The sequence below is a fragment of the Balaenoptera ricei genome, chromosome 7, assembly GCF_028023285.1.
Source record: "Balaenoptera ricei isolate mBalRic1 chromosome 7, mBalRic1.hap2, whole genome shotgun sequence".
Taxonomy (NCBI): domain Eukaryota; kingdom Metazoa; phylum Chordata; class Mammalia; order Artiodactyla; family Balaenopteridae; genus Balaenoptera; species Balaenoptera ricei.
The window spans coordinates 113,549,924-113,574,299 of NC_082645.1; the positions used below are offsets into that span (position 1 = coordinate 113,549,924).

At 45.6% G+C, this 24,376-nt stretch overlaps 1 protein-coding gene across 10 annotated transcripts in view; it reads left to right on the plus strand.

Moving 5' to 3' along the window:
- The window catches only part of ARMC9 (armadillo repeat containing 9), a 156,181-nt gene that overhangs the window by 27,572 nt on the left and 104,233 nt on the right, over positions 1-24,376 (plus strand). For all 10 annotated transcript variants that reach the window (XM_059928919.1, XM_059928926.1, XM_059928928.1 and 7 more), the window contains exons 9-11: positions 6,404-6,561; positions 12,689-12,787; positions 23,100-23,134. In XM_059928919.1, coding sequence (XP_059784902.1) covers positions 6,404-6,561; positions 12,689-12,787; positions 23,100-23,134 — 292 coding nt within the window. The remainder of the gene's footprint in view (positions 1-6,403; positions 6,562-12,688; positions 12,788-23,099; positions 23,135-24,376) is intronic.

The following is a 24,376-nucleotide window of genomic DNA, read 5'->3' on the forward strand; positions in this document are numbered from 1 at the left end:
GAGTTTTACTACGTGAAATAACACATTTGCCCTTTTCACAGCAGTCATGTTAGAGAGGATTGCAAAACTTCCTGCCATTGTTTTTCTGTTTCCTTTTAGAGAGTTAAAGTTTTCTAAAGAAAAGAAGCATTAGTAAATTATTTAGCTCTTGGTGTTCCAGGGAACTGAATGATGAGCAGGGCTGCAGATTTGATTCCCACGCGTGCTTCAGTAGCTGCAGGTGGGAAGCGCTTGGGTGTTTGTTCTCGCCCTCGGTGGCCTCGCGGGCCTCCAGCCCAGCGGTTCTAATTGCGCCTCTGGTTCTGCAGCTGGGCCTCCCCTCCTGGAACTCAGAGGGACCTGCGTGGAGGAGTGGCAGCTCGCAGGACTCATGCCCGCGGTCCGGGCCTGAACACAGAGGAGCAGTGGGGACCGCTCTGAGGGTCACAGGCTGCAGCCTCGAGCTCCCGGAGATGGCGTTGCCCCCAGCATGGTTACGCGGAGGACGTGTACCTGGGGTCTCTCTCTGCAGCTCCCCAGGCCTGCTCCTTACTGGGTTAGGGCAGCTCCGGGCCTTGGCCAGGGCAGGTCCAGTCCGGTTGTCTCCCGTTCAGCACAGCTGGAGCTCCTCAGTTGAGCCAGGCACTCGGGGCTCGACCTGCAACCCCCAGAAATGCTCCTTTGCCTCTCACTACTTCTCTTCCTCTTGCTGCCCAGCAAACCGCCTCAGACTCAGTGGCATAAAACAGCAATGTCCATTTATTATTCTTATTGCTATCATCTTGCGTGGTCTGGGAGTTGTGGGCTCAGTCAGTTCTCCCTCGGGGTGTCTCCCGGGTGTAGACGGAGCCGGGTGGAGCCGTCTCCAAGGCTTCCACGTGCACAGGTCTGGTGGCTGATGCTGGCTGTCGGCCGAGCTGTCAGCAGAGGCCCTGGGCTAGAACGCCCACGTGCACTCTTCGTGTGGCCTGGGCTTCCTCAGGGCCTGGTGGCCGGGTTCCCACCCAGGGTGAATGTCCCCAGAGGGGGCTGGATGGAAGCTGTGTCACCTTTTCTAACCCAGTCTCTGAAGTAAATCAGTGTTGTTTCTGGTGTGTTCTATTCATTAGAAGCAAATTCCTAAAGCCAGCCCACATTCAAAGGAAGGAGACTTAATTCCACCTCTTGATGGGAAGGAACTGTCAAAGACCCTGCAGTCATATTTTAAAACCACCACCCAACCTGCATCCAGAGAACTGCCTTAATTCTTTTTTTTTTTTAATTAATTAATTAATTTTATTTATTTATTTTTGGCTGCATTGGGTCTTCGTTGCTGCTCACAGGCTTTCTCTAGTTGTGGCGAGCGGGGGCTACTCTTCATTGCAGTGCGCGGGCTTCTCATTGTGGTGGCTTCTCTTGTTGCGGAGCACGGGCTCTAGTCTCGCGGGCTTCAGTAGTTGTGGCATGCGGGCTTCAGTAGTTGTGGCTCGTGGGCTGTAGAGCGCAGGCTCAGTAGTTGTGGCGCACGGGCTTCGTTGCTCTGTGGCATGTGGGATCTTCCCGGACCAGGGCTTGAACCCGTGTCCCCTGCATTGGCAGGCAGATTCTTAACCACTGTGCCACCAGGGAAGCCCAATTCTTGGCTGAGTCTGTTTAGTCCTTGTTCAGAGTCGGTCTTTGGACTCCTAGGCACTGGGGACAGGAAGGTGGTGAGAAACTTCTCCTGGATTCCCGAGTTTCTGCCACCTCCTGTCACCCAGCATGCCCTGCAGTTTGGGGGGATGGCTTCTTGCCGGCAACCAGTTATGTCTCTGATAAGCGGTCCAATTTTGCAGACGAAATAAACATGGGAGGGGGAGTGCAAGTGCAAGTGGAAGAGCCTGTATTTTTCTACAGACCTTTCATTTGGTATTTCAGCAAGGAGACCAGGTTTTTCGAGCCTTCTTTAAGTTTGATTTTAATTGAGTTTTCTGAGGATAGCTAAGCAGGATGTCTGTGGAATTGAGTCTGGCAGGCACAGTGTGTGTCTATGGCAGAATAACCCCCAAATGCAGTATCGCCATGGAGATGAGAGATTAGCACCGCAGGGCACTTGTACCAGGGGCTCCGGTCCAGGTCCAGTGTCACCATAGCTAGTTGTCTCCACTGTGTCTTCTGTGCCTTGTGCTCATTGCTAAGGCTGCAGTGACCACAAGGCACAGACAAGCCCCCAATTCAATTCTAGCCCCAGGTGTTGGTTTTTATTTTTATTTCTTTTTTAAAAAATTTATTTATCTATTTTTGGCTGCATTGGGTCTTTGTTGCTGCTCGCGGGCTTTCTCTAGTTGCACCGAGCGGGGGCTACTCTTTTTTGCGGTGTGCGGGCTTCTCATTGCAGTGGCTTCTCTTGTTGCAGAGCACGGGCTGTAGGCACGCGGGCTTCAATAGTTGTGGCTCACGGGCTCTAGAGCGCAGCCTCAGCAGTTGTAGCGCATGGGCTTAGTTGCTCCCTGGCATGTGGGATCTTCCGGGACCAGGGCTCGAACCCGTGTCCCCTGCACTGGCAGGCGGATTCTTAACCACTGCGCCACCAGGGAAGCCCAGGTGTTGTTTTTTAAATGGAATGGTTGGATAATATCATTATGTGTCTTGATAGGAAGGTTTCATGGGCAGAGTGAGATTTCCAGAAGCTTTTGAAGAAAGTGAGAAAAGTGCTTGGAGTGGAAGAGTCTCTCAAAAGGAATTATATTAAAAATGGCATTAAGGATAAAAACTTAGGTTGGCAATATAACATATTGGATTATTATTTTCACCTAGCCATCTAAAAAGGATACAGAAATAGTATCTTTAGCATTTCTGGCATTATGCATTTGGCCCCTTCAGACAATGGGCAACTGATCATTTTCCTAGAGTTCAGAGCTGTGAATATTATTTTTGAAAATGATGACCTATATTCCTAGTTATAAGCCTTAACTTTCTTCCTCCAGTGTTTGTGGATTAGCAGAATAGCAAAGAGACGATTTATATCTAAATACAAAGAAAAAATTGTTTGATATCATAAAAGTAGAGTGATTGATTTTAGTTTTTTATATTAGGTTAGAAAAAAATTCCATATTTTAAAATGTATCATCTTGAGCAGCCAAGGTGGTGTCTCTAGAATCAAATCTCATCTACTCTTAAAACAAAAAACAGTGCATCTAAATGAAGTAGAAATGTCTACAAGGGAAAGCTTGACTGCTTTACTGTAGGAAAGATGCCCATCACTTTTGTTATTGATTCATTTCATGCTCAAATTATAGGAAATATAGGAAATTATATAATACAGGAAATTATAGGAAATATAAGGTCATTCTTTGTGACCTTAACTGGCATTCTTTTGGTTGTATATATCTTTTGTTTAAAGCTTGGGATGCAGTTCTTTGGACTTTTGCACAAACTATGTCAGTGGCTTTGAAATATAAAGAGTCTCACTAAATTTTGCTGGCATGATTACGACAGTTTCATTAAAATAACATGGACCAAGACATCTCCATTGAAAGTTGAGATCTTGCATGGCAAGGCATCTTAGCTTAGTTGTCCTTGTCTCATAAAACTTTTTGTTACTGAGTCCAAGCTCGCTTTGCTCGCCGCATGACAGGCCAATGAATCGGAGACAAGGTCTTGAGGCAAGGAATACGACTTTATTCAGAAAGCCGGCAGACGGAGAAGACGGCAGACCGGTGTCTCTGAAAAACCATCTTATCTGGGTCTGGATGCCAGTTTCTTTTATAGAATCAGAGGGAGAGGCGGTGAGGAAGTAAAGTAAAAGGGCCATCAGTCTTGCAAAGCATCTTCTGGAATGACCAGACTCGGTGAGGGGATGTGTTAGTTTCTTCTTTCTTGCAGCCATCCACAGGTGGGCAGGGTTCCCTGAGGCAGGCCATTATGTACGTTTATAATAACAAAAGCAACGAAAAGCAAAGATTAAAGTCTAAGAAACAGATCGGAACATGGAGTCTGATTTAGCTCTTCCCTGTCACGATTTGACAGGGAAAAAAAGAGTCAAAGTTCTGTTTAATGCTCAAAAATAAAGTTGATATTTTGAGCTGTAACTCAGATAGCTTCCAGTAATGGTCAGGTCCTGTATGTAGCCAGTTAAGGTGTCTGCAAGGTGATATCTCTGGATAGCAGGCTGTTTTTGCTAAATGGTGTATTTGAAAGGGTTATGAACGTTTCAGCCCAGTTGCCTACCTCTCTCTTTCCTATAGGCTGCTGGCAGTTAAGGCTCTTTTGCCTCAGGTTACCATACTTTGAAACTGTCATAAATATCAATTCTGGGTTCCCAAGGCAAAAGTTCCACAAATAGTCCCTAACGTTTAGTTAGTCGTACAATGAGTTTATGAGGGGAAGAGTTTTTTGCTACAGTCCCCTTTCGAGAGGGACTACTTTGATGACATTAACACTGATAATTTGGGAAGTCATTTGACCCAGCTAATGGGTTTTGGTATTTCATTCATCTGCCACTTGGTAGACGTTGAGAAAAATGTCACAGATACTCTTTAATATTTATTCCCATAAAATGGGACTATGAATAATCTAAAATTTTCATCCTTGGAAGTTCTTGTTTATGTAATTTTGAGTTTTGGATGTATGAAAAAGCTTAAATGATACTTAAATGATACTTAGTGTAGGAGGAAGGTAGTGACTCCTTCCCAATATTATATTAGGAGAAGATTGATAAATGATTTCTAGGAATGTTCTCCAGAGGTTCAAGTACTGGATGTAAATTTGTGTCAGATGACTTTTTAAAGTTATCTTTCAATACTGAAATTTGATGGGTGTTAAATAATAATAATAATAATTCATTATGTGATATTTTGGGTTTTAGTAGTTAAAATATTTTACTTCTGCACATCAACAATTGTGACACATGAAAGTTTTTGAAATACAGTTTGAATGTGGGTGATCCTCATAGCTGTTTAGGACACAAATTAGGAGGAAAAGCTAATTTAGGACACTGTTTCTCAAACCTGTGGTCTGTGTCAGAGCCGGGAGTTTGTTGACAGTATAGATACTTAGCCCCTACCCAATATCCACAAAATCAGAGTCTCTGAAGGTAAAGCTTGATCATCTTTATTTTTGGATGATTCTGATATATTTCAAAGTTTGCATACCACTGCTTTAGGACGTAACCTTTCTGCCACTTTTTCAAGTTATCTACTTGCATAGAAATATATTTAGAAAATCTTTGACTCCTTTCCATGAAAAGCAATAATAATAATAGCTGCCGTGTATGGGCAGCTGCTGTGGGCCAGCAGTGTGCTTGGCACTTTTGAGTATATGTGTTCTTTAATCCTCACAATAACCCTTCAAGATCATTATCATTTTCCCCATTTTATAGGTTAAGAAATGAGAAGCAGAGACATTAAGTGTCTTGCCCCAGGTTACCCAGCAAGAAATTGGTAGGGTAGAGATTTGAACCCAGGTCTTTAACTGAATTATAGTTGATTTACAATATTATATTAGTTTCAGGTATACAACATTTTTATAGATTATACTCCATTAAAGTTATTATAAAATAATGGCTATATTTGGTCTTTATAATTTTAAAGGCTCTCTCTGTATACATGAGATGTGTTCTACAGTGAAGACTAAGTATTATGCGGTGCCTGGATCGGGACAGTAGTGAGTTAACGTGGGTTTGGGGGCAGCAACACGTCCTTCCATCCAAAACATAGCCTTCCAGGAAAGGGAAACAGTAGGATAGGGCCAAGGAGTACTGACACCGAAGAAGATTTGCATGGTCCAGCTGTGTCCAGGGTGGCCTGGCCATCAAGTGCTGCCAGGGGGTACAGGGGCAGGGTGGGGGGGTATTCCAAGAAGAGAACCCTAGAACCTTCCAAGGCTGCCGCTCTAAGACTTATTTATGCCTCATCGAACTGGCAGAATGAACACCTGGAATCTTACCTAATTCTGGATTTGAGTTTTCTCAGCACCTGTCAAGCAGCCCTGACCTTTAGTTAAAATGAAGAACTCTCTTGCGGTTATGAGTTATCCCCCAGACAACCTCACGGGGCACAAACGGAGAAAAAAACTCAGTTTTGGTGCAACCATTTTGTGAGCTGATTCTAGAAAGAAACATTGAGTTTGTTTCTTGTACATAGAGAGAGGAACTAAAAGAAGTTGCATGGGGTTCAGCCAAGGAAATAGATTTTGTTAGGAAAGCCAGTGATGACTCAGTTGAACTACCGGGGATAAGAAATGAAAAAATCAGTGATTACAAAGCACTTTGTAATTAAAAGTGGCATGAGACAGAAGAAGTGTTAAACACAAATACGGAGCGTCAAGTTCATTGTTATAGTAAAATATTCTGACAGTAGGCATGGTATTCCCTTGAGCAGAATATACTTATTTTTTGTTTTGTAGGGGTCTTTTAAATTGTTGCTTTTTTGTTTTGTTTTAATATAAATATATATTGTCTTCCTAGAAATGTTGCAGCAGCTCCACCAGCAGCTGGTAGAAGCTGAGCGTAGGTCAATGACGTACTTGAAACGGTACAATAAGATCCAGGCGGACTACCACAATCTCATCGGAGTCACAGCAGAGCTGGTGGATTCTCTGGAGGCCACAGTCAGTGGCAAGATGGTAAGGAAGGTCCCCCATTGTTCGTGTGTCTTTTTTGAGATAAAGATGTGTCATGAGCATGGACTGTGTTGATACACAATTCCTGGCCACCCCCAGCCAGTGACGCCTGCCCTTCCACGTCACAAAGCCGACGTGCAGCTGTTTATCACGCTGCTGCAGTATTTCATCCATTTTTTCCTGACACATTATCTACTGTGTCTTTATTTCTTTACCTTATTTTTTTTTAATTGGGATATTGTTGTTTTACAATGTTGTGTTAGTTTCCACTGTACAGCAAAGTGGAGTTCCCTGTGCTATACAGCACCTTCTCATTAGTTATCTATCTTATACATATTAGTGTATATATGTCAATCCCAATCTCCCAATTCATCCATACCCCCTTTCCCCCCTTGGTGTCCATATTGCTCGTTCTCTATGTTTGTGCCTTTATTTCTGCCTTGCAAACAGGTTCGTCTGTACCATTTTTCTAGATTCCACATATATGCGTTAATATACGATATTTGTTTTTCTCTTTCTGACTTACTTCACTCTGTATGGCAATCTCTAGGTCCATCCACATCTCTACAGATGACTCCATTTCGTTCCTTTTTATGGCTGAGTAATATTCCATTGTATATATGTACCACATCTTCTTTATCCATTCGTCTGTCGATGGGCATTTAGGTTGCTTCCATGACCTGGCTATTGTAAATAGTGCCACAATGCCCAGCAATCCCACTACTGGGCATATACCCAGAGGAAACCGTAACTCAAAAAGACACATGCATCTCTACCCTATTCTTAATGTTAGCAAAGAATAAATTGGCATTAGAAAAAAAAAATTAGGTAGTGGCATAAAAAAGAGGGGGAAATACCCTGTTGGTATATAGGAGAGCTATAGATTTTCATATACTGATTTTGTATCCAGCTACCTTTCTGAACTCTATTAATCTGATAGATTCTTCTGATTGATTCTTCTGTATTCTAGATTGGCAGTCATATCATTTTCAAATAAGATATTTTTGTTTTTTTCCTTATATATCATAACTTTCTTTTTTTTCCCCTTAGCTTATTGGCTAAGACTCTAGGACACTGTTCAATGTGCTCATGGGCATGTTTGTCTTATTCCTGACTTTAATGGGAATGACTCTGGTGTTCTACTCAATAAAAAGTTAGAAAGTATAATAAAATTGCTTTGTGGAAATATAGTTTTTTTTAAATGGAAGTAATTGTGGGTTCACATGTAATTTTAAGAAATAATGCAGAGAGAGTCCTTGTACCCTTTGTCCAGTTTCTGCCAGTTGTAACAGTTTGCAAAACTATAGTATAATATCTCAGCCAGGATATTGGCATTGATACAATCTGTTGCTCTTATCCTGATTTCCCCAGTTTTACTTGTACTCCTGTATGTGTGTGTGTGTGTGTGTGTATTAAGCTTTATGCAGTTTTATCACCAATATAAGTTTGTGTATTAAACTAGTTTTAGCAACTTAAAATGTGATTACAAAATAAAATGTATTACAGAAAATTTCAAAAATATAGAACGATGCAAAAAATAAAATGAAAATTACCTGTCATTGTGTCACTTAGTAATAACACTTGTTAACATTCCAGACTTTTTTCAATACTTAGATACACATGTTTTACAAAAATGGACTCAGTTCACACAGTTTTCTAATCTGCTTTTTTCCTGAATACTGAATCATGTATTCTTGAAGTCGTTAAATATCATCCTATGATGCCTCACCTCTCATGGCTGTGGAGTTTTCTGTCGTGGGCAATGCCATACTTTATTTAATGTTGGGTCCCTGTTGTTGCACATTAAGGTTGTTTCCAGGTTTTCACCTTCATAAGTGGACGTTTGAGTAAACACTTGGAAGGGATTAGTTATTCAGCTCCCTGGGGCTACCCCAGGGCTCTAGGCCAAAGCAAGAGCTGTGTATTGTTTTTCTACCATAACAGCTTTTCTTTTTTAAATTTATTTATTTATATATTTTTTTGGCTGCATTGGGTCTTCATTGCTGTGTGCGGGCTTTCTCAAGTTGCGGCGAGCGGGGGCTACTCTTCATTGCAGTGAGCGGGCTTCTCATTGTGGTGGCTTCTCTTGTTGCGGAGCACGGGCTCTAGGCGCGTGGGCTTCAGTAGCTGTGGTGCGTGGGCTCAGTAGTTGTGGCGTGCAGGCTCTAGAGCGCAGGCTCAGTAGTTGTGGCGCATGGGCTTAGTTGCTCTGTGGCATGTGGGATCTTCCTGGACCAGGGCTCGAACCCGTGTCCCCTGCATTGGCAGGCGGATTCTTAACCACTGCGCCACCAGGGAAGTCCAATAATAGCTTTTTAATATGTTTTGGTATCCTGCACTGAAACGCCTTTGCTCATGTGAAAGCACACACAAATGCTCAACAAAACTGCTCAAAGTTGCTTGGTATGGCTGGAATAGCCAAAACTGGGGGGTGGCATGTGTTGAAAGATGTTGCAGAGGAGGTGGATTGGGGAAGGTCATGGAGAGATCTGTAGACCGTGCTTAGGAATTTGTGCTTTATCCTGTAGTTAGTGAGGAGCTTTTGAAATGTATATCTTGAAAATTGTTAGGGTTTTTTTAGTTTTGAAAATAACACACACTGATTTTTCTTTAGTACAGAAAAGTACCAGACACAAAGCAAAAATGGCTTATATAACCACTGTTGACAAAAAAGAAGAAGAAGGCATGTACATAGAAAATTCAGGGACTTCCCTGGCGGTCCGGTGGTTAAGACACCGCTCTTCCACTGCAGGCGGCACGGGTTCGATCCCTGGTCAGGGAACTAAGATCCCGCATGCCGCACAGCATGGCCAAAAAATAGAAAAAAGAAAGAAAGAAAGAAAATTCAAACAGTACAGAAATAAATAAAAGGAAAGTGTGTGTTTTCCTTTTGCCTTCTCTCCTCTTAAAACGTAACTGCCATCATCCTGGTGTGCTTCCTACAGCCAGGGTCGACGTGACGCCAAGTGTGGCATGCAGGCCACAGATGGGCACGTGGGCTCTTACAGCTGGAGTGTGCAAGCAGAGGCCTGCAGACCACCAGGCAGGGGTTGGAAGGGGCTCCACTATCAAAACAGGGAGAGATGGGGTTGGGGGGAACACTGGAATCTTAACTAGATTGTTCTTCATGTAAAAGAAATATATGCTCTTGGTAAAAGATTGAAACAATTCAGAGGAGTATATAGTTAGAGCAAAAGGCCCCTTCCACACACAATTCCTAAGTCTCATTTTCTTACTGACATTCAAGATTAACACTTTCTTGTGTATTATTTCAGAACACTTCTATGTATGTGCATGTGTGTGCACGTGTGTGCGTGTGCATACGGTATGCACACACTTACTTGGGATCTTGTGACCCATTGCTCTTCTCAAACTTGCTATTTCACTTTCAATATATCTTGGAGATCTTTCCAGATGACCACACACCTACTTCATTCTTTTTTTTTTTTTTAAATAGTTTCTTCCTTCTTTTATTTATTTATTTATTTATTTATTTATTTATTTATTTGTTTATTTTTGGCTGTGTTGGGTCTTCATTTCTGTGCGAGGGCTTTTCTCTAGTTGCGGCAAGCGGGGGCCACTCTTCATCGCGGTGCACGGGCCTCTCACTATCGCGGCCTCTCTTGTTGAGGAGCACAGGCTCCAGACGCGCAGGCTCAGTAATTGTGGCTCACGGGCCTAGTCGCTCCGCGGCATGTGGGATCTTCCCAGACCAGGGCTCGAACCCATGTCCCCTGCACTGGCAGGCAGACTCTCAACCACTGCGCCACCAGGGAAGCCCTACTTCATTCTTTTTGATGCTTGTACATTATTATTCCACTGCAAGGGTGAGCCATAATTCATCAGATCTCTGATGAGGAACATTTAGATTTTTTTGTTTGCTATAACAAAAACTGTTATAATGAACATCCTCGTATATACTATATACCTTTGAATATAGGTAAGATAAGAGCCTAAGAATGGAATTGCTAGGTCAAAGTTATGGGCATTAAGATTTTGAGAGATGCTTTGCCAAATTATTTCTCCAAAGATTTCAACAATGTCTACCCACCCCCCACCCCCAGTAGCGTATCGGAGCATCTATTTCTCCACACATTTGCCAACACTGGACATGATTATACGTTGAAATTATTGCCAGTTTGGTAAGTAAAACTTGGTATTCTGAATGTTTCAATTTACATTTCTTTAATTATGTATGAGGCTGAATATATTTTCATATGGTTTTTGGCCATTTATAGATTTGTCTTTTAGTCAACTGTTTATTCATTTCCTTTTCTCACTCACTTGTTTTAAGCAAGAGAGTGAAAGAATCAGATTTCCTTGTTAAAGGGATGGGTCTGGTATCAGTTCCGGTATCAGCCAAAAGAGGAAACAGTTTCAGGAGCAAGGGGTTGATCCAAAGTCTCAAGAATCACAGAAAACTCTAGAAGTTCACAACTGAAAAGTGTCCAATGTTTCTGACACTTAGAAGGTCATTGGTGGTGGCCTTTGCCATGAGTTTCCTTGGGGTGATTCAGATGGGGGCTCGACTGTGGTGTGTTGGAAGGTAAAGTGAAGGGGAGGCGGCAAACGTCGGCTGTTCTTTCAAGGACCTTGGCTGTGAAGGAAGAACACTGAGAGGGTGGTTGATAGATGAGGGCCTAGGGAGGAGAAAGGGGAAGGTATTTTTAAAATATTAAATATATTTGGACATGTTTCTAGGTTGTAGGAAAGGAACAGGTTTACAAGGAAAGGTTAAATGTACGGGATGAAAAAGGAATGATTAAATTTTGATACTGTGGGAATTCAGAGGAAATGGGCTCAGGATAATGTAGGAGGTGCAGCCTTGAGATGGGGCCCTTCTTTGTCTGAGTTACTTATAGCTGAGTGTCGAGGGATGACCAGAGGCACAGAGGGACAGTCTTTCTGGTGGCCGAAACAGACCAGATGTTTCAAGGGGACAGACAGGAGTACGATAGGGAGAGAAAAGGGTCCAGCCCAGCATTCTGGCTCTTTCCAACTCACCAACCAGTTGAGTTGTCTTCCTCTTGTGGGGACGAATGAGTGAGGGGTAGGAAGAGAGCCAGTTACATTACCATATGGAAGTTCAGCACGTGGAATCATGAGGCTGGGGAAAAGGAACTTCCCTCTCACAATCAGGCACAGGAAAAAGTCTGGAAGGGGGTAAAATTGTTAAGAGTAGTTACCTCCAGGGATTGGCTTTTGGGGTGGGGCTGGGGAGAGGTTGTGTTACCTTTTAAATGAGCACATGTTACTTCTATGAAAAGAAAAGACATAAGATGAAAAGAAAACGTTTCAGAGATTACCACCTTAGATGCTGGATGTCCATCCTGAATCATGGTAGCTAATGAGAGAGGTATGAGAGATGCTGACGGAAGAGGCCATGATGCAGTGGCATTGATGCAGCAGTAACCCAGCCTCCTGTTGTCTAGCGCTGGATAGTTTATACAGTGTCTCCGTCACTCATTCAATAAGCGTTTACTGAGCCATCTGTCACGTGCTAGGCTCTCCCTTGATCTCATTTACCGCCCTCCCCGTGACGCAGAGCCGTGGCCTCATTCATTTCATCCGACAGGTCAGGAAAGCGGGAGGCAGAGCTGTTGGTTTTCTCGAGTCCACTGCTTGAGCCCAGATCTTCAGATTTTCAGTCCGGCTTTCTTTCCATCGCATTATGGCCACCCAGTGACTTTGTTGCTTGAATTAACAAAAAATGGTTTAAAATCAGTTGATTTTATGGGAAATCCCTGGCGGTCCAGTGGTTAGGACTCTGCAGTTTCACTGCTGAGGGCACGGGTTCAGTCCCTGGTCAGGGAACTGAGATCCCACAAGCCGCCCTGTGCAGCCAAGAAAAAAAGGAAAAATCAGTTTATTTTATGTGACAGCAGGAGTACGTTAAGTGGAGTTCTGTAACTTAAAGTATGCTATCCCGTGACCACACCAGTAGTGTGTTAGTTTTTGTGTCAGGCTCAGTGCTTCAACTCCCTGGGGCTGCGATGTTAAAGCAAAAGCTCACCTTTGTGCCCTCGGAGAGGCTGTTGAGGGTCAGCTCCGACACTGGCTAGCGTGCCTCTCGCGGCTCCGGGGGTGTCTCACCCCTTTCACCCGCCGTCCATCCTCTGTCCTCCCGCAGATCACACCCGAGTACCTGCAGAGCGTCTGCGTCCGCCTCTTCAGCAACCAGATGCGGCAGAGCCTGGCGCGCAGCGTGGACTTCACGAGGCCCGGCACGGTGAGGCTCTGCGCCCGGGTCTGCCCCCGGGTGTCAGAATCCCGTAACTTTAAACCATGAGAGAACAGGAGGAAATAACACATTCGGAGTCTGCATCTCAGCGGGCTTTGGAGGTCTGTGCGTTCCCAGAAGGAAAAGTGGGTTTGGGCCACTGGAGGTGACCTCCTGGGGGCGGGGGCGGGGGAGGCGCGTTTATCTCTTCCAGGCGTAGCTGCTTGTTGGGTCCCAGGGCAGGTAATGGCAGCAAGGCAGTAGGAAATGAAGGAAACCTCGTCCTGTTTGAAAAATCACTGCCGTGTTGGGGTTGTGCGGTGTCAGACGGGCTTTCCTTTTATCTTTTTAAACTTTATACTTAGAATCATTGCAAACGTACAGAAAAGCTGCAAAAACTGCCCGAAGGACACTTGTATACCCTTTACCCATATTCACCAACTGCTAGCGTATTACTCATTTGTTTGTTTACTTTCTCTCCACACACACCCATACACACACAATATGTTTGCTGAACCATCTGAGGATAAATTACATATGTTTATGGCCCTTTGCTCCTAAATACTGGAGTGCAGTGTGCATTTCTTAACAGCAGTGTTCTCTTATTTAACCATGTGATTGTCAACTTCAGTAAATTTAATATCGAGGCAGTATTTTTACCTGACTAACCTACATCGCATTTCCCAGTTTTGCCAGCGGAGCCATTAATGTCCTCTACAGCAGCCCCTCCCCCATGCCCGGAGTGTGGGCTCAGGTATTACGTTGATTTGTCCTGTCTCTTTAGCCTCCTTTCAGCTTCAACACTCCCCCCCCCACCCCACCCCCTTCCGTCTTTCTTTCTTTGACTTTCATGACATCGACATTTTAAAAGAAGACAGTCCTTCCCCTTCTTTAAAAATAGAACATTTCTCCTTTTGTGGTTGATGTTCCCTTGTGGTCAGATTCAGGTTTGCGTTACAGACCAAGACATTACGTAGGTGATGTGTCCTTCCTAGGAGAGCTCCTCTGGAGGCATGTGGAGCTGAGTCGGGTTCTTAACCAGGGGCACGAGTATAGCTGTGTCTCCAGAGGAAGTTTTCAGAGTTCGTGAACCCATGTCCCGGGAGCGCACACCAACCTGCCGCCTGGTCCGCAGGCTGAGTGTGTGCAGCCGGGCAATTAGGAAGGAAGCACCGGGTGAGCCTGAGGCAACCCCGAGGGTCAGAGCCCCAGCTTTTAATTAAGTGTTTGCACATTAATACTAGGGTCTTCATAAACAAGGTCTTTTTCAGCATTAAAATAATCTACCTGATTCTCAAGTAGATTTGAAGCAGCTTATTATGAGAAGACACAGATATGAGAAATGAAAAAATAGAAAATAAAAAGAAAGAAAGAAATTTTGGTTAGAATTCATAGAAACTGAAAGTAGATTGGTGGTCGCCAGGGAGTGGGGGCGATGAGGGGATGTTGGTCAAAGGGTACAGACATCTGACTTTAAGATGAATAGGTCTGGGGATGTAATGTGCAGCATGATGACTACAGTTAACAACACTGTATTGTGTACTTGAAGGTTTCCAAGAGAGTAGATCTTAAATGTTCTTACAACAGCAAAAGGTAACTATGTGAGGTGACAGCTGTGTTAACTAACCTTATTGTGGTAATCATTTCACAATATATACATTTATTAGATTATCACATTGTATGCCTGAAACTCACACAATGTTGTATGTCAGTTATATCTCAGTAATGCTGGGGGAAAAAAAGAAATTGTGCTTGAAGGAAAATGAGGGTAGGAAGAATAAAAGTAAGCCATGGCTAAGGCTAGTATAAAAAAATGCATGTCCTAAGTTACTGTACCCCTGGGAGCGAGGCTCAGGTTTGGCTGTGGGCTTCCTAGTAGCCTGTGCAAAAAACAGTTACATGACTTATTTCTAAAGGAAGAGAGGGTGATATTCACTGCATCTAAAACGGCATTTGTGCTACATGTGTAGCCCGTGAAGCACAGCAGTAAAATGAACGCCTACGAGCCCATCACACATGCCCACAGTAGACCATTTCAATGCCACCAACGTCCCCTATGTGCCCTTTAGACCGTGAACTTTTTCCAAGTAGGTATATTACTCTTACAATTTAAAAACAAGTCTAAGTACATTTTTTTTTGAGGACTGGAAGGTCAAAAAACCGCTGCACAGGGTTTTTCTGGTGCTAAGACCTGAGGAGAGTTCCTCTCGTGGATCTTGGTAGAAAGGACATGGCAACGTGGTGAAGAGCCAGCGTCCTTGACTATGTCCGCGGGGTGCACGTGCAAGCGCACCGCCAGGCTTTTGCTGCGTTGGCTGTGCCACACGTGGACAGGAGCTGCGGAGTCCGTGCTCTAGGATGTGGGCGCAGTGATGTCAGCATACAGGAATCTTAGCGAATCGACCGTTTTTAAAATGTCAGTAAAGCACACACAGACATCCAAGTTTCGAAAAAGTAACTCCCTCATAGGCCCTCTAGGATGAGGGGCTTCAAGCCACATCCCTGTGGACTGGCTGAGTTGACCCTCTGTGTCTAGTACATGCTTAGCTGTAAGTCATCAACCTCAGGTAACATTAAGGATCAGAGTGTGTTTACCAAAAATGATGGCTTTCTAGCAGTAATTAGCATAGCAGGATCTGTGTCTAATAAGACCACTTCTTCCCCCCCCCCTTCCATTTATGTATTAATTCAGTAAATACTCAGTGTTCTTCAGGTTTGTTTATAAAATCCCACCCTGTCTTGCATATACAAGAATCCTGTCTGTTGGCGGAGTGCTGCATCCAGCATATTTAAAACTGATGTTGGGACTTCCCTGGCAGTCCAGTGGTTAAGACTTCACGCTTCCACTGCAGGGGGCGCGGGTTCAGTCCCCGGTCAGGGAACTAAGATCCCACGGGCCACGTGAACAAAACTGATGTCATGTTTAAAAGGAGCGGTATAAAAGGGGATGGGGGAACAACGTATCTGATATTTCATCCCGTTAGAAGTTACCTTCATTTGTCAAGAGACTGGTCCTACCATCCTTCCCTGTTATGGTGGCACTAAGGTACAGAGTGTAAGCCTCAGAAACCACGGGAGAGAGGATGCGCTCTGTTTGCCTTAACTCGTAACCGTTTTTTTTTTCCTGACTTGAGTCACTGACTTAGTAACAGGCCATAAAAACTGCAAACAATTTTTTATTGTTCCTAGTATATTTTTCTTATAAGGTGATAAAAAGTGGGTGAGGGGTCATTATGGAAGTGTAAAAGAATATTGTAGTTGACTAGGCATGCCTAACGTCAATGTATGATGTCAGATTTATAACGCATGAAGAGGAAATTAGGATACAATTTAGATCGGATGTCCGGTGACTGAGCCGATAGGATCTAGGATTTGGAAGAAGATTGCTTTTTTATTTGTTTAAGGGAATATAGTCAACCCTAAGTCCAAACAGGATGCCATCAATTTCAAGATAAATAGGTAGGCACAGCCCAGCCTTCTTTCTAGCCTGGTCCTTGATCAGCTTCTCCTCGGGCTTGAGCGTTTCAATTCACTGTACTTGACAGGAGCCTGGCTGGGGCCCATCAGAAAATGGCTGGTACTACAAAGTTTAGTGCCTTTGATACTGGTTTTTAAATCTGGCTGTTAAGAATCTGGCCCTCTACAACCTCATTCACTGTTGAAAGTTCAGAAGGGTTCAGTAAATAAGACCCTTCTTCCCCCTGAGTTCCGAACCAATCGAAAAATACAACAATAGAATGAAGGAAAAAGGAGCTGAAGATATTGCCACTGATTCTGACAAAGCTTATATTGGAGAATGTGGATTTTTTTTTTTTTTTGGCAGGCAGGTGGGTAACCTACTTTTGAGCCCTGGACCTAAAGAAACTTTCTCCCCCCGTCACGGACAGCTGTGGCCCAGCCCCTGCTCTGCACCCCCTCCACCCGTACCACTGGGGCTGTGCTCTCTGTGCAGCCTCACTGCCCAGAGGAGGGGGGTGCAGGGCGGTGCAAATCCAGTAAGTCACCCCCTCTGGGGGGTATGTGTGAAGACTGTGTATGTGTGGAGGCCGAGGACCCCACAGAGGAGACGAGAAGTGTGTTTCCACCCTACCTCCTTCCCGCCCAGGTAACTGTGTCCAGAAGTCTGATGCATTATCAGAGCTGGGCGTCAAATCCACATGCTCCCAGGGTTGATAACGATGGATTAAATCTTGAGACGAGAACTCTCCTGGGTGGCCTCTTCCAGCCTGACTGCTTGTCACCACCCTAACCCCAGGTTTGTCTTGCCGTGGTCCTTACCAAATCAGGCTCCAAACCCTGGGGCCCATTATTTGCTGGGATTTGAGATGAATCTGATTTTATATTATCAGGAATCTAGTGATAAGTAGTAAAAGGAGAAACTTCTTCCTCAGAGCACAAGAGGGAGGGTTTTTTTGTGTTCTAAGGTTATACAGGGGATACAAGAATATGTGTTAGCTGGAAAATACACAACAACATTTAGCAGTAAATGGAGCAAAGCAGAAACCCCTTCCCTCCCTCACACTCACCCCATCCTGCCTACCTCCACAGGTAAGTGTTGACTATGTTTCATATGCATCCTCCAGACCTTTAAAAATTGTATATAATTGAGAGTTTATTACACATATCATTCTGCAGCTGTCTCCTTTCACTTAACTGTACATTTTTGAAAGTCTTTCATGTCCCTTTAGCATACTTGTATTTCCCTTATCTTTCAGAATTTTAATCTGAGAACAATATAGTACATTTAACCATTCCTCTGGCAGACATTGTCAGGTTTTTGCTCTTTCTAACGATGCAGCATCCATCTTTGTGTGCTGCAAATAGCATTTAAAAGTGCTTTGGTATGTCTTTCTCTTCTTAGCCCCCTGTTTGCAGAGGGCAAGCATGAATGCAGAGACACTCTCAAGGTGGAACTCTGAGCACAGCCCCCGGTTGAGTCCCGAGTCCCACCCTGTGGCGCCTCTAGGTTTGTGATTCATCGGATGGGAAAGTTTACATTTAAACCCATCCTTATTGGAAAAATGGCTCTTTGGGGAATTAACCCTCCCTTTCTTCCACGACTCCAGGTAGGCCGCATTGTAAATACAAGTTACAGTACTTCCCGGTGTGATAGCATTAAATATATTTAAAGGCCCAGGACGTGTGAATCTTAGGAGGCATCTACTTCCAAAATCAACCATCTTTGTTAGCAGTGAAAACCTGCAGGGGGCGGGGGGGCGGTGGTGGCAGTGACCCTTTGGGGAGGTGGCCTCGTGCAGCTGTTCAGGAAGCCTTGCTGTGGCACTGTTCTGCTAAGGAGGGCACTTCCCGAAGCTTCCTGCTGTGCGTACTGTGCTTCTGCAGATGAACTCCAGCATCTTCAGCCTTGGCCTTCTCCCTTAGCCGGCTCGCTTAAGTCTTGGCAGGACGCCTGCCCTTTCCCCACGTGGCCACTGCATTTCGAGGCAGCCTTTCCGGGCCCAGTGCTCTGTGTATCGAGGAGGAGGAGTTGCACACCTACTTCCCCTCTCCCTACCACACCTCGTACACCAGTGCCTGTCACGTACCTGAACTGACCCTGTTGACGTGAGGGTTGAATACCTTTGGTCTCATCAGTCAGTAGGACCGTGATTGGCAGAGGGTAACTGTGCCATTAGCTCAGACCTTTTCCCCGACCTCCAAACCCAGACTTACTGGCCTTCTCCCCGTGAATGTCTGACAGGCACGTCACACTTTCCGTGTCCCGACCAGGCTCATCTTTTCCTCCACACAGGTGATTTCCCTCCTGTGTTTCTGTCTCAGCAAATGGCTCTCCAGGGAACCGCGGGAGTCACCCGAGGCTCTTCCCTTTCCTCTGCCCTGTGCTCAGGTGGCCGTGGGGATCCGGGCGGGCTTCCTCCCTCCTGCCCTGCCTCTGTTGCTTTGTGTCTGTTCAGGCTCTCCCTCTTTCTGTCCTGGCTTAAAGCAACATTTCCTGCCTGGTCTCAGTCTCAAAACTCTTAGATTTCTGATGGCTCATTCACATGGGAGCTGGAGTGACCTTTCTGGTTGTGTCTTATTTATTTACTTTTGCCCTCAGGCTTCAGGAAGGATTTAGGTACATGCAGGAACCCCATCTTGTTACTCCCTTGCTTAATACCTGTCGTCGCTTCCGGTCCAACGTGCTCAGCATGGAGTCCCCAGCCCTCCGCGATCTGACGCGCATCTGTCTCTCCAGGCCTGACTCGGGTCTCAGAAACCCCAAGAAGCCCCAGCGCCCCAGCCCCTGGCACCTCCCCAGGTGTGCACGTTGCTGTGCACCTTGCCCGGCCGCAGGCTCTCAGACGGCTTCAGGCTGCGGGGTGGTGAGGCAAGGCCAAGGGCTCAGACACCAGGCACTCCCACGCCGCGCACACACATAGCGCCGCTTCCAGATCGCATTGGCACAGTTTTCCATTCCAGCGCTCCCCTCCTGCGGTCACAACCCTGCGTTTTGGAGTTGTGTCCGTACCCCTTCCTGTTACAGAGTTGGCCATAGCAGCCTCCCTTCTCCATGTGGTGGGGATGCCCCTCTGGGTCCCCAGCTCCTGTTGCCTCTCTGTCACGTGGCCGACACACATTTCCTCAGGTGTCCCACGGTGGTGACTTAACCTCTCCTGGTGACCATTCCCCGTGAGGTTGCCTGACAAGGGTCCTGCCTTTGTCCTGCACCGCACAGGCGGCACCTGAGTTCGGCGTTAGTCCCACGTGAGCGGGGCCAGGGAAGAAGGGCTGGCAGCGGACCAGCCTGGTCCGAGGAGGCTTCTGGCTCCAGACGGGGCCTTCCTGTCGCCCTGGGGCTCGGCAGCCGCTGCTGGTGTCGTCGAGGCTCCCTCTTTCTGACCCTCCCTGGGCTGCGCACACCCGCTGCCGTCCTTTGGAGCAGCAGTTCCCGAAGTGTGTGTGCCTCGAAGCCAGTCCCGCAGGATGTCCCCGTCCCCAAGCTGTTGATGTCACGAGTTTGAAACACGCTGGGTACTGAGATTCACAACCCTCAGCCGTACACCAAACTCCCCGGAGACGTCCCACGGTGACAGGCCCCCACCAACCCAGTGAACCTCCAGTCGCTCGTGACCCAGGGGCACTCTCGCCCCGTCACACCTCCTCCCGGTTTCTCTAAGCACGCTTCCTGACGCCATGCGTCATTAGCAAAGCCCCTCATCCCGCTGTTGTCACCGAGAGCGGGTCCCAGGCTCGTGTGGCCCCAGTAACGCCCTCGCCCACACCATGACCCCGAGGGCCGGGCTCCGGTTCCTTGCCTGCAGCTGGGAAGGGATGGGGCCGTAGTTCCGCCCGTTCACTCTCGGCTTAGGTAGCAGTTTAGTTCTCCCACGTCCAGGCGTTGCAGAGAGCCCTGCCCTGAGCCCGGCACGGCACGGGCGCTCAGTGACTGACGGACAGGTTCGTACGTTCCTCGCTGCGCTGGCCTCCACCCGTGCCCGGAGAGGGCCGCCGCACGTTCGCCCTGTGCTTGCCCAGTGGAAAGCGCCACCCGTCTGCGCCCACGTCCAACGTGGCCGGGGCGCCGGCCTCCTCCTGGTGCCCCAGGCCTTGCGGGCCTTACGCTGAGTGCCCAGCGTAGAATCCCGGAACTCACACAGCGCCCACTGGGGCCGCGCTCAGGGCCTCCTTGGGGGGGGGGGGGGGTGCTCCCTGGGCTTGTCGTCCATACTCAAAATCCAGAGTTACCTTGAGAGGGAAATTATTCCAACTGATGGTGATTCTGGGGCCTCTCCCAGCTTTCTCTTCCTGGGCTTTTCTTCCTTAGTCAGACTGTCGTAGCTGTGTCCACCCTGCCTACACGCAGAGCAGCGCCCGCAGCTGGTGGCAGGGACCTCTAGAAATCCAGTCCAGAGTAAAGGTTAGGCCACAGATCGGAGCAGCCCCCTCGGTGTCCGAGTATTCTTACTAACGCCTCCACGCAGGAAGGAAGTGGTAGCCGTGGCCCGCTGTGAGTTCTCCATTCCGTGGGCAAGTTTATACTTGGGTGTCAATGTTAAGGTCAGCGTCTACCTCATGACTTACGCCCAGTACCTCTCAGCTCCAGCATCTCCGTCAGCACTGGGGGCTCAGCGTGGGCAGGCAGAAAAGAGGGGAAGCTGCGCTGACTTCCATGGGCTCTCGTTGGCATCTGCACCCACTGGCATAGCATTGCCACCATCTTGCACGTGAGGCACAGAGAGTCATTTGATCATTGATTCTGCCCATTGGATTGCGAGCTCTCTGAGAAGAGGGCTTTTGCCTTGCTCACCGATATCAACGGTGCCTAGCAGAGGCCTGTTAGATGGTGGGCAGTCAGTACTTACTGAATGAAATGCCACAACTTCCTCCCTCGTTAGGAGCAGGCTGGGCCATTCTCCCCTCGGCTCATTGCCAGCTTTAAAAGAAATTTTTTTTTTTACTTGATTGAATAGTAAAGTCTCAATACTGTTTAACATACTGGCTCTTCTCATGAAAGGGTCAGTTATTACTGCTTTTCAATTAATTTCTTCACAGGGCAAATAGAATGATACAGAATTTAGGAAAAGAGAAAAAAATCAGTGTTTTAAAAGAGAACATTTTCTTAATTATGAAAAAAGGGGAGGTGTATGTAAATGAATTTTATTTGTGGAAATATGAAGTAGCCAATATCACTAATTTTAAAATATTTTTCTCTTGTGTATATATTATGCTAGTGTTTTACTATGGTTGTGTCCTTCATTGACTACATCACTGGCTCCTTGATCCCCTTAATGTGTTAGACAGGTAATTTAGGTGACATTTCAAACAATGTTCTGAACTCCTTGCTATTTAAGCCAATAACAGGAATAACAGGTAATTAATTTTTTAAAAGTCAAGGGTTAAAAAAAAAAAGACAGAAAAGGGAATTCCCTGGCAGTCCAGCGGTTAGGATGCCGAGCTCTCCCTGCCGAGGGCCTGGGTTCAGTCCCTCGTCGGGGAACTAAGATCCCACAAGCTGCACAATGTGGCCAAAAAAGAAAAGGAAAAGTCAAAGGTTAAAAGTTACAAGAACATACATGGTCATGAACCATTTAAAAGCAGGGTTTTCGGTCTTCAAGGTGAGAATATGGGGATCTGTAAATACTGCGAAGGGAAGCAGTTGAGAACGGGGCCGATTTATTACATTTAGTTATTAAATCAGTCAAGGATTCTGGAGTGCCCACTTTTGGAAGTCAGTCTTCATTCATGCCTTCAACAAACACATGTTGATTGAGTGCCTCTGTGGTCCAGGTACTGTGCCAGGTGCTGGGGACATGCAGGTGCTATATCTCCAGCCCTTGTGAAACTCCGTGTCTGCTGAAGGAGAAGGACACAGAAATGGCTGCAAAATGATCACAGTTCAATATGATCAGCGTGGATAATGTTCCGTTCGAGGGCTGTGGTGACATAGAGGGAACGGAGTACTACTGCCTGCCCCTTCGGGAAGGTCTCCACGGACAGCTGAGACTTCCTCTCTTCGCCTCTACTTACTTTTTTCCCCGAGAGTTCTTTTAGACAAATTCCACACGTTCTATCATTTTACCTGTAAATAATTCAATATACATCTCTAACAGATAAGGGCTTCAAAAAACGAAAACCGTAACCACAGTGCTGGATATAATTAATACTAATTCCTTAGAAGCGTGTAATACCAGTGCAGTCCATTTTCACATTTCCCGTGTTTTCTCAAAATGTCTTTTACAGTTGGTTTGAGCCCATCCAAACAAGTGCCATTCACAGCATTTGGTGGTTTCTGTATTTTAGCACATACTTAATACCGCGTTGCTGTAGTAGCAAAAACAAAACAAGAAAACAATAAATGGGACGTGCCCATAAAGTAGGCAATGATTTGGCCTATAGGCAGGATTAAAAGGGAGTAGGGTGGGAGGGGGATCGTGAATGTTTTCCACAAACACCTCTATAGCGACTTGGTGCCAAGTGCATGTGTTATTTTTATACTCAAAGATCAAATCTTAATAAAGAAGAAAACCAGGATAATAAACTGATTTTCATTGCTTTTGTTCTTTATGATGTCTTTGACTAGGCAGCTTTAAGTTCCTCTGGGAGCCTGGTCAGGGCGAACCCACCCATTTTCTTATAGACTGCTGCTTGGAGTGGAGTAGCAACAAGCCAAAGGTGGGTGGCTTGGGAAATGCATCAGTAGGGTATTACTAAACTTGGACTTGGGCTAATTTTTAAATCATATACAATTATGGTTGGAGAATCCTGGTGGATGAAAAACTTGGCAAATCTGTTGGTTCTGTGCCGTTACAGTGATTTGGGATTAATGCATTGCTGTCAATGTTTAACACGCTCTATTTCCTTCTGTCCCCTTCCCCCTCAGGCTTCAACCATGTTAAGAGCCTCCTTGGCACCCGTGTAAGTAATTGCTCTTAGGAACTGTTATTAAGGAGAATAGCTATGGGTAAAACTGAAATTCAACATAGTTTTAATAAATGCTCTTAACCGCCTAGCTTAGACGAATTCCTTTGATTAAGCTGGAGCTACATGTGGGTATTAAAGGAAATACCAGTAATCATAAGTAATACTTATAAAATACTTATAAAAGTATCTTTTAAAGTCAATTCTATTGATGTTGGTGAGGTAGCATCAAATGGAAAAAATTGTTGAATTGTTCCTATAATATTCTATAGAAATCAGTTTAATCTACTGTCATAGGGCAGTCAACAGAACGTTGCAATGTCTAAATTTTATGTTCTCTCCTGAGTCACATTGTGACCAGGGCCACAGGATAGCTCTGTGTGTGCTGGAGCATTCCTATACAAGTCAGTTAGGCTGTCCCCCATGGGGGTATCTGACGCATGGGGGCTTCACCAGGCATGTGTGTTGCACTAGCAGGGAAGTTGAGAACCTTTGGCATGGACACGAGGACTAGGGTGGGTTCTGGTGACCCTCTGAGCCAGCCTTGGGTGGAGGTGGGGATTGGGGGGTGGGTGCTATGATATTACCAAGACACCTGCGGTCGATACAACATTCCTCCTTCCTTCGGTCCTGCCCGAGTCTGACATTAACCCTGCACTCTGTTCACTTCAGATGGTGGCTGTAGAATGCAGTGCTTATGAGCACGGACTGCCAGGGTTAAAAACCCCCTCTGCCACCGGCTCTGTGACCTTGGACCACTTTTATAACCTGTCTGTACCTCAGTTTCCTCATGGACTGTGGGAGAGTGGCTGGACCACAGAAATGGGGGATAGCTGAGCAACTTAGTAATATTGCCATTATTGGCAAGTAAATATGGCCCAAATATATATGACAGTTTTTCCTCCTTTGATTAGAAGCTCCCCAGCTATAGAACATTATCAAACTTGGCTTTACAAATGGAACTTTTTTTGTCTAGAAAAAGAGCCTGTTTGCATTTTAAATTAAAACTTTTTTTCATTTTGAAATAATTTCAGAGTTGCAAAAAAAGAACAAAGAATTCCCATATACCCTTCACCCAGATTCATTCCCCAGTGTTAATATTTTACACAAGCCCAGTGCAGTTATCAAAATCAGAAAATTAATGCTGAAAAAGTACTGTCCTCTAGTCTGCAGGGCTTATTCACATTTTATCAGTTGTTCCATTATGTCCTTTCTCTGGTCTGAGGTTCAATCCAGGAT